This window comes from Colobus angolensis, unplaced genomic scaffold, assembly GCF_000951035.1.
Source record: "Colobus angolensis palliatus isolate OR3802 unplaced genomic scaffold, Cang.pa_1.0 Scaffold19, whole genome shotgun sequence".
NCBI classification, from domain to species: domain Eukaryota; kingdom Metazoa; phylum Chordata; class Mammalia; order Primates; family Cercopithecidae; genus Colobus; species Colobus angolensis.
In genome coordinates, this window is record NW_012115043.1 from 4,498,987 (window position 1) to 4,509,710 (window position 10,724).

Consider the following 10,724-nt stretch of genomic DNA (forward strand, 5'->3'; position numbering starts at 1 on the left):
GCAGCCTCCGCCCTCTCTTGCCCGCGGGGCCGGCTCAGCTCGGCTGCCCAAGCTCCCATCCTCGTCGCCGCCACCACCGCCGCCGCTGCCGCCTTCCTCCCGGTCGGGGACCACACGACTTCGCCAAAGTCGCCGCACCAGCCCCGAGCGTTTGGACCTGAACATACGATATCCTTTGGCGCCAGGGGTGGGGGGGAGGCGGTCTCCGGTTACCGGGGGTCCGTTCCCTCAGCGAGGCGCCGGCTGCGCGGGTCGCAGCCCCACATGAAGCTCCGCCGCGGAGCGCCGTGCAGACCGTGCACAGCCTGTCGTCGAAGGGGCGCCGCAGGGCGACAACATGAGGGAGCTCGCCGAGGCGGGACGGCCGGGAACACGCGCACGCCGAGCCGCAGTCCGCGCGCGGCCAGCGGCTACATGGACCGCAGCGTCGCGGCTGCTCAACAACTCCAGCCCCCGCGCTTTGAGGGGGCTGCAGGCGGCGCACCGCCAGAAAGACCCCACATGGGCCGGCGAGCCTTCAAAAGTTGCGCGACTGGTCCATGAGCACAAAGCGCTCGCGCGAACCCCCAAATGTGTTTGGAAAGCCCTCTCTTTACCCTGCCTTTTTTTAAACCAAAGCGCTTAACTACATGGGCTTTTCCTGCAGGATCCGACAGGCAGGCTTGTTGATAACCCCAGCTCCCTTCTTACTCCCTGCAAAAAGAAAAAAGAAAAAAAAAAGGAAAGAAAGAAAAGGAAATCCCAAACAAAACCTAAATCCCTGGATTTGCATGCACAAAAGGCCAACGCCGTCTCAGGTCCCAGGCGCTAGATGCACTTGGAGCGAGTTTCTCCTGGACGCGGGTGTCAACACATGAGTGGAAGTTGTAAAAATCCCAAAGAGCTGCTGGGAATCCTTAATTAAAAATGCAGTCCACCGAGGCAGAGGTCGCAGCCCGCCCCACGCTGCCCTCGGACGCTTCGTGCGCCGACGCTGCCGAGGTTGCCCCCCCTCCCCCCTCCACAAAAGTGCCTCCCGGTGGCCCCGGGGTCCCAGCGAGGTCTGGCGAGGCAGCGCCCGGCGGCTCTTTCTCTCAGCTCGGCTCCCTCGATCGCTCCCCTGCTCCGCTCGCTCTCTCTTTTTTGTTCTCCTCAAACGCACACTGAGGGCCCCCGGAGGAGCGCCGCGGAGTCATTGGCTGACTCCCATCATATGCCAGTCTAGACACTTTGGCGGCTCCGCGGCGCTGATTGTTGCGCAAACAAGGTTTCAAGTTTCTTAACTCTTAAAGGAGAACACGTCCCATTGCAGGGCCGGAGGCTCCAAGGGGCCGGCTCCCGGGGCGGGCCGAGCTTGGGCCCCCGCCCCACACCGCCCCGGCACCCCCGCCCAGGGCCTGACAGCTCCCGCGGCCCGCTTTCTGCCTCGCGTTGTGCCCAGGGCACGGATGCGAGCGAGCACACACGCGCGCGCGGACACACACACACATACACACACGCACACACACACAGGGTTACATGAGCCACGGGCAGGCACGCGAGGCTCGGCGGACCCACTGAGACTAGGACGCAAACGGGGCGCTTTGCCTCTCCCTGGCTTGTGCACAAACTTATAAACACACTTTGCACTTTACAGTTGTTCCAAACCCCCAGCCCAGGGCAGGCTAATAAAAATGGGTGTGCTTGTGTGCCTTCCCGGGTTGAGCCTCTGAGGAGCAGGGGGCGGCGGATATGTTGGGGTAGCGGATCTTCCGTGACTGCACGAGGGACTCTACGCTCCTTGCACAAAATCGGGGGTCGCTCTGCCGGGCCAAACAGGGAACTTAGGGCGCTTTGCGCACGGTGGCTCCAGGCTCGCCCGGAGTGGGGAGATGGAGAGGGTGGTGTAGAGGCGGGGAGTGTCTACTCGCTGGCTCCTCTCGGTCGCCACGGCCCTCCCTCGGAGCGAGGCGGGCAGCCGGCCGGCCGGGCCGCCTCCAGGCTGGGTGCTTCCTCTCCCTTCTCCAGTTTACTCTCCGCACCTCGGAGAGGGCTGTAGGTGAGGGATCACGCTTTCCCTAGCGAGGTTTCCACACGAAAATTAGGGTAGGTTGGGGGCGGGATCCGGGGCGCGGCGGCAGCAGCCTGACGCCCGGCGCCGTTAGGGTTAAGGCCGCTCCTGCCCCTGGAGCCGGCGCGGCGGGGTACCTCCTCGGGCGCGCTAGCTAGTCCGAGGGTGGCAAAAGTTCAAGCTTGTAAAGTCGGGATTGGTCCCGCGCGGAGGGGAAAAAAGGCTCGGGCCCCCCTCCCCCCCCAGGCGCGGCGCCGATTGGCCAGGCCGCGGGGCCGGCACCGCCCTCTCCCTCCGCTCTCGGCGGCCCCACCCCCGGTGCGGCGCCCCGCCCCTTTCCGGGCAGGAGCCTGGCCCCGCGCTGAATGAAAGAAATTCCGCTACTCTCATTGGCCCGGGGCTGGGCGCCATTCTCCCGCGGTGGCCGCGGGGCGCCGGCGAGCGGGTCTCCCTGGAGGGTAGCCACGCGTGGGGCTGGTCTGTGGCGTGCGCGGCGGTGCGCACCCCCGGCCGTGTCCAGAGGCTGTGTGCGCTGGGGGAAGGGTGGCATTTGCAAGGAGGATTCAGAACCATTTGCTGAGCTTTACCTGGAGCCAGGTACTGTTCGCACTGCGCTCTCTGGGAGTGGCGGTTGCTCCCCGAACGAAAGATGGGGCTGAGACACTGCCTCACACCCATCTCCTACTACTTTGGCCAAATTAAAGTATCGGTCCTAGCCTCAGTTTCTTGTTTGAAACCGCAGATGAGGATGCTTGCCTTTCGTGCTTCACAGAACCACGAAGCTCCCTGGAGATTGTGCACGTTAAATGCACAAATCTCAAGCGAACAGCAGGATGAATTTTCACAAGTGAACAAACACACAAGACGTCACCAGCACCCAAAAAGCAATGTGACCTGCACCCCAGAAGCCCGTCTTGTGGCCCCTTTCAGTCACTTTTCGCCCCTGGGGAAATTAATACATCTTAAAATACAAAGAGAAACTCAATGTATTTTCTTTTATCCCCGTGTCTGCTCTTTGTGGATTATCTTTGACTGTGGGTTACAATAATAATAGTTCATACGTATTGAGTCGTTACTATGGGCAAGGCAATGTTCCAGGACTTAGTTAATTCTCACAACACTTAACATAGGTACTTTTATTATTAATATATAAGGACTTAACATAGTTACTATTATTGTCTCCACTTACAGATGAGGAAAACTGAGGCACAGGAACTCACTTGTGTAACATGCCACTAAAATGAGGATGGCATTGACAATGCTAACATGCTGAAACCAGAGAGGCATGAACCAGCACGCCTGCTCATCCTCTGGCTGGAAGTGGTGTGTAGGTCTGTGTTGCCAGACTGTACTCTTCAGGCAGGGATTTCCAAAATGTGGTTCAAAGGCCCACCCGCTGAATCAAAAGTGTCAGGGGTTGAGGCCCCAGAACAACACTTTGGGGATAGGTATGGTTGTTACCACCATTTTATTTTTATTTTTTATTTAATGTATTTTTTTTTGAGACAGAGCCTTGCTCTGTCCCCATACTGGAGTGTGGTGGTGTGATCTCAGCTCACTGCAGCCTCTGCTTCCTGGGCTCAAGTGATTCTCGTGCCTCAGCCTCCCAAGTAATTGGAACTACAGGCATGCACCACCATGCCCGGCTAATTTTTGTATTTTTAGTAGAGATGTGGTTTCACCACATTGGCCAGGCTGGTCTCGAACTCCTGACCTGCCTGAAGTGATCCACCCGCCTCGGCCTCCCAAAGTGTTGGGATTATAAGCGTGAGCCACCACACCCGGCCTGTTACCACCATTTCTTATTTGTTTTTTGAGACGGAGTCTCACTCTGTCCCCAGCCTGGAGTGCAGTGGTACGATCTTGGCTCACTACAACCTCCACTTCCCGGGATCAAGTGGTTCTCCTGCCTCAGCGCCCCCAAGTAACTGAAACTACAGGCATGCACCACCATGCCTGGCTAATTTTTGCATTTTTAGTAGAGACGGGGTTTTACCCTGTTGGCCAGGCTGGTCTCAAACTCCTGACCTGCCTGAAGTGATCCGCCTGCCTTGGCCTCCCAAAGTGTTGGCATTATAGGCATGAGCCACCACGCCTGGTCTGTTACGGCCATTTTATAGATAAAGACACTGAGGCACAAAGGCTTGCCAAAAGTAACTTGCACAAGCTTGTAGTTAGTGGCTGATGCCGGATTAAAACCCAGCCAGTTTGGCTGAAGAAGGGGTATGCTTGTGTAATGGGAAGCAAAGGAAATGAGCTGGCAGGAAGGATTACCCACAGGTAACCTGCAGGACCTCCTGAGGGCAGGGACATGTGTGCTTCCACAGATGCTCAGCACGTACGTACCCCTAGGGGCTCCCTTCTCCCCACCTCCACCTCCATGCCTCTCTGAGGTACCATGGCATCCCAATCTGCAGAGTTCCTGGGGGAATGCCCTGAGAGATGCCCCAACAGCCTCAGACCAAGGAGAGATTGAAGCAGTGACCTTTCTGGGGAGACTTGCCTTCTTTGCTGGGCGGTAATGGGCAAAATCTGGCATCATCTCTTGCTCACTGGGAGATGTGGCATTGTTCCTGATGTGCTCAGGAGCGACGCCACCTGAAGCTCACGGAAACCAGTCTAGTGGACCTAAATTCAGTACTGACCCTACTTACCTCCCTCAACTCTATGAGCCTTGGGATTCTCATCTGTGCAGTGGAAATAAGAATCATGCTGGAGGTGGTTGACAAAATTAAGTGACAAGAGGACCTAGAAGCAGCCCTCCTTACAGGGCCACTGCATCTGAGTGGAGATAATGTCAGGATGGGAAGAGCAGTGACAGTCCTCCTGTCCTTGGATTCCTAGGGCGCATTCAGCCTAATGCCTGGCATGCGTTGTGGCCACTACAGGGTGTGTACGGCGGGGCCCAGCAAGGCAGGGCCATGCTGCAGCCCAAGAACACCCTCCCTCGAGACTGCCAGACTGGAGAGCAAGCTCCAAATCCCTAGGGATGCAGGGAAAAGAGAGGAAAGGAAGAAGGTGGGGTCCGTGATGCTTATCCACAGGTCTCTGCACCTGAGTTACTCACAAATTAACTCACAAGTAACTGACCCCCTCAGATTGAAATGTGCCCCCACTCTCTTATTCCAGTATTTTCCCCAAAGAACTCAATGCTTCCCCTTTACTGGGCTTGTCCCAGTTCAAAACCGTACAGTCTTTTATCTGTTCTCCTCTACCTTTGGGATGTAAGCTCCACAAGGGATGAGATGGTGAAAGTAGCAGGCCCAGGCCACCCACAGCAGCGTGGAGGCAGTGGAGTCACAGACAGGACATTTGATGCCATTCTGCCTGTACCATTGAAAAGCTAAATCACATAAGACAGCACTTGCCCCATTTATTCTTCCTGGTCCCTAGTTCAATGCCTGTCACATAGTGGGCACTCAATAAATATTTGTAGGGTGGTTGAAATAAAATCCCCCACTTAACTGAACTCCATGCTTATCCCTGTGCCAAGCACATTAGTATCTCATCATATCCCCCCAACAACACAGTGAAGAAGGTTTTATTCTTCCTAGACCCATATTTTTAGAGGAGGAAACACAGAGGTTAAATAATTTCTTACAGATCACACACCAAGTAGGTAGCAGAGTTGAAACTTGAACCCAGAGCTGCCTGAGATGTGTGTGCATCTTCTTAACACCTAGTCCTAGAAAAGAAAACCAGTCCCTTCCCCTTGGGAAATGTCCCACATTACTGGGAAGGCACAAGGCATGAAACAGCAAAAATTATGCAAGGGAAAGGTTACTTCTGGGTGGTGGGAAAAGGCAGTATTTAGGGGCTACCACTTATGAACAGAGACATCGCAGAGGGGATCAGGGCCACCTCTTGCTATAGGCAGGTGGATTGGCAGGGAGGCTGAGTCATCATGACCCACTTCATAAGAAACTGATGGATAAACCAGGGTCCCACTTATTAACTCCTATGGCCCAAATTTTGTAGACTAACTATAGGCCCTAGTGGCTAAGTGATATTGTCTCTCCCTTTGGAGGGTAAATCTGCTTGGTCAACATAGCCCCAAATGGGAGAGTTGGGCACTCGTGGGCAGTGGTAAACAACCCTTCTGAAGTTCTGATGAATGCTCTAGACCCTCTCTCCCTTGGAAAATGCTCCTACTGGGTGCCAGGCCCTCCTCTAGGTGCTAGCCATCCTGCAGTAAGCAAAACACAAACATTCCTAGCTCAAGGAGTCTAAGGGGAAGATCATAACAAAATAACCAGGTAGCCAGTGTATTGAAGGTAAAGGTGCTGAGGTCAAAAATAAAGCAGAGAAGAAGAGAAAGGGATGTTGAGAGATGGCAGTTTGTGGTTTAAAGAAAGTGGTCAGGGAAGGCTTCCCTGAGAAGGTGACATTTGAGCTAGGTATTGCTGGTGGGGGTAGAGTGGGGAGGAAATTATCTATGATGCTGTCTGGGGGAAGAATGTCACAGCCGCAGAGAACAGCAAGTACAAGGGCCCTGAAATAGGAGCAGACCTGGCACATTCCAGGACCATCAAAAAAGTGATGAGATCAAAGTAATATTGGGGGCAGATTGTAAGTTCATATAGGCTATTGTTGGGTCTTTGGCTTGTCATCTGAGTGACTTGGGAGCCCCTGGAGGTTCTGAGCAGAGAAGGAACAGGATCTCCCTTCTGTTTCAAGAGCCTCCCTTAAACTGCCTTATGAACTGACTGCAAGGGCAGGGTGGGAGAAGGGCCTGGTAGGAGGCTGCGGCAGTGGTCCAGGCCAGAGGCCATGGTGACTTGGACCAGGGTGAGAGCAGTTGACGTGGGGGAGCAGCAGTTGGATCCTAGACATTTTTTTTTTTTTTTTTTGAGGCGGAGTCTCGCTCTGTGCAGTGGCCGGATCTCAGCTCACTGCAAGCTCCGCCTCCTGGGTTTACGCCATTCTCCTGCCTCAGCCTCCCGCTGGGACTACAGGCACCGGGCCTGGGTTTACGCCATTCTCCTGCCTCAGCCTCCCGCTGGGACTACAGGCGCCCGCCACCTCGTCCGGCTAGTTTTTTTTATTTTTTAGTAGAGACGGGGTTTCACCGTGTTAGCCAGGATGGTCTCGATCTCCTGACCTCGTGATCCGCCCGTCTCGGCCTCCCAAAGTGCTGGGATTACAGGCTTGAGCCACCGCGCCCGGCGGATCCTAGAAATTTTATATATCCTAAAGATAGAGCCAGCATGATTTGCTGTCACATCTCTGAAAGTATAAAAGAACATCTGAACAGTATACTCATGTCATTGATGCTTAATCGTTTGCTGGTAATAGTAATAATAATATAAGGAGGTTGTTTTGAAGATCAAAATGCTTAGCACAGTGTCTGGCATCTAGTAAGGGCTCAATCAAAAGTAGTTTTTATTACTGAAATGAGCATGGAGTCAGTCATTACCAAGTTAAGCCTCTGAACTAATAGCAACCCTGCAAACTATTTAACCTCTGTGACCCTCAATTCCCTCACCTGTAAAGTGTACCAACTTGACCAGGGTGGGAGTTAAATGAATAAAGTTCTGGCACACTGTAGGGCTCAGCAGCTCAATAAGCTGATTAATAAGGTTATTACCTCATATGGTCATTGTGAGAGTTGACTGAGATAATATGTACAAAGGATTTAGAGCTGCCACTGTTATTCTGCTCCTTGTGTACCCACAGGGGAGAGCAATGTCCTGGGCATTGTCAGCCTTCAAAAATGTTGCATGGATGAATGAATGAATGGATGGATGGAGGCATGAATGAGCAAAGTGCAGTGAGTTTCATGGTTGTTAAAAGGGATGGAGGCAGTTGTACAGAGGCCAGGGTGAGGACTGTCAGCCTGCATTACCTAAATCCATCCTCCTCAAAATGGGCTAATGTGGGGCCTTTTGGAATCAAGGGATTTTTTTGGAGAGCTTACTTCATTCACAGATGTTGGGGAAATTTATTTGTTTTATTTTATTTTATTTTATTTTATTTTTGATACGGAGTTTCACTCTTGTCGCTCAGGTTGGAGTGGAATGGCGTGATCTCAGCTCACTGCAACATCCGCCTTCTGGGTTCAAGCGATTCTCCTGCCTCAGCCTCTTGAGTAACTGGGATTACAGGTGCCCCCACCATGCCCAGCTAATTTTTTGTATTTTTAGTAGAGACGGGGTTTTGCCATGTTGGCCAGGCTGATCTCGAACTCCTGACCTCAGGTGAACCACTGGCCTTGGCCTTCCAAAGTGTTGGGATTACAGGCGTGAACCACCAAGCCCAACCCGGAAATTTATTTTTTATATTACATTTGTAGTATATTTGATCTTTAATGTTCAAGCTAACCCAGATATATCAGGGAATAGAATGCACAGTTCTCATGAGTTCTGAACAGAGATGGGAGACTTCTGAAGCATGTCATGGTCACTGTGAGCAGCATCAGACCCTGAACCCGGACTGATCACAGACCTGACCTCACCCTCCTGGAGTACGTTCGCTTTTCTAACCTTCGGGGGATTGTAGAAGCCCTCAGTTGAGAATGATAACCAGAGATGTGTCACATTTTGGTGCTCGGCTATAATTCAACAGAGCATTTCTACTGGGCACTTACTATGGGCCAAAGGTAGTTAGTGCAGGGAGCCCTGCCCTTCAGGTACTAGGAGTTTATTTGAAAACATGTCTGCGTTCAATCACTCTTTTATAACATGGCCAGAGAGAGCCTTCTAGCAGTCCTCTCTGACTATCAGACTTCCTGATGGAGAATGCTTTAGTGGATCCCTGTGGCTAACAAGCTAAAGAGTAACCTCCCAGCCCTGTTAGCAGTAGGTCCCACTCCATCTCCCCGCCACTCTACTACATGAATCCTGAGCAAGTGAGGGCTGCTCTCTGGAACACCCCAAAGTGCCCCACCTGCTCTCTAATATCCCAAACTTTGCACTTGCTGGTCCATCTGCCTGGAATGTCCTTTCTCCCTTTCCTCTGGGCAAATTTTTTTCCCCCTTTCTCCCCAGTGACTAGCCCAAGGTTATCTTCCTTGCACTGCCCTGGCATTTTACATTCCTACTTCCTAGGGCTGGAGATGATTTGTCCACATTGGAGAGACCCTCAAGAGTAAAGCCTGAGTCCTCATCTCTGTACCCCTAACCCAGCACCCAGGAGGTGCTCTGTTTTAGGGAGAGGAGACAGATCTTAACTTTTGATAGATAGCAAAAGTTAAACTGGGTACTCCAAAGAAATTGTACCAATTCCCCCCTCCCCCACAGCAATGCCCATATGTTGACCCTGCAATTCCAGTTTATACATATACGATAGAGATGTGCTTGCATATGAGTGAAATGATACCTGTATATGGTCATGTATTGTATAACTGAAAGCGGGGAGTTTGGCTCCATAAGGTTACTTTATAGCAAAAAGAAAGAGATTGGAAACAACCTTAACTTTATCAATACAAGATAAAGAAATTAGCAGTAGTTAAAGAAATTAAGGTATATCACCCAACTGTTGAAGAAGAAGGGGGGAGGGCCTGTATAAAAAGATCAGCACAGGCCGGGTGCAGTGTCTCATGCCTGTAATCCCAGCACTGTGGGAGGTTGAGGCGGGCAGATCACCTGAGATCAGGAGTTCGAGATTAGCCTGGCCAACATGGTGAAACCCCATCTCTACCAAAAATACAAAAATTAGCCGGGTGTGGTGGCGCATGCCTATAATCCCAGCTACTTGGGAGGCTGAGACAGGAGAATCACTTGAACCCAGGAGGCAGAGGTTACAGTGAGCCAAGATCACACCATTGCACTCCAGCCTGGGTGACAAGAGTGAAACTCCTTCTCGGAAAAAAAAAAAAAAAAAATCAAGACATTAACTAACAACCATGTATACAGTGTGCTACAATTTGCTTGAAATGTTTAAAAGCATATAGGCTTGTACACACAGAAATGTTGGAAAGATACATGATAAGCTGGTATAAATGGTTGCTTCTGGGGAAGGAAACCAGAAGACTGGAAAGCTGGGTGAATAAACTCTTCAACCCATACCCATCTGGTTTTTTGTTTGCTTGCTTATTTTTATTCTAATAAATAGGTAATACTTGAACTTGGTACAAAATATAAGAGAGACCAAAGATTCAGTACAAAAGAGACCTCTCTCTCTCCTGCCCCCAGCCTTCTTGGTATCTATCCTTCCGTACCTCCTGAATTTTTGCACCATGAGCTAAATTACCCATTCAAAAACAGTTAAATCAGAGCCAGGTACAGTGGTAATCCCAGCTACTCGGGAGGCTGAGGCATGAGGATTGCTTAAAGCCAGGAGTTTGAGGCCAAAATGTGCTCTGACCATGCCTATGAAGAACCACTGCGCTCCAGCCTGGCAACATAGTGAGACCCTGTCTCAAACCTCAAACACACACACACACACACACACACACACAAGTATTTTAAAATAATAAATCTATTATTAAAATAATAAATATTTGTTGAAGAAAGGAAGAAATCAACAAAATAATTGTTGATTAAATCATTAAGTACATAAAACAATTCAGTAGCCTGCAAAGCAGAACGCTGACTAACTGACAAATGAAACGACCAAAACAAGAAGAGATCTGAGTAAGAACTGCCGACAGTCAGAACGTGCATCCTGTCTTGTCTTGCTTTTAGTTTCCTGTGTGTACATCTCCTCTTCCTAGGCAGACCAGGGCAGGCTTTATGCTCTTATTTACTTCCCAGAA

At 51.3% G+C, this 10,724-nt stretch overlaps 1 protein-coding gene across 1 annotated transcript in view; it reads right to left on the reverse strand.

The window, feature by feature from the left end:
• Positions 1 to 1,216, reverse strand: part of SMAD6 (SMAD family member 6) — an 84,139-nt gene extending 82,923 nt beyond the window's left edge. The window contains exon 1 of the mRNA XM_011940558.1: positions 3 to 1,216. Coding sequence (XP_011795948.1) covers positions 3 to 165 — 163 coding nt within the window. The 5' untranslated portion in view covers positions 166 to 1,216. The remainder of the gene's footprint in view (positions 1 to 2) is intronic.
• Positions 1,217 to 10,724: the final 9,508 nt, after the last annotated feature.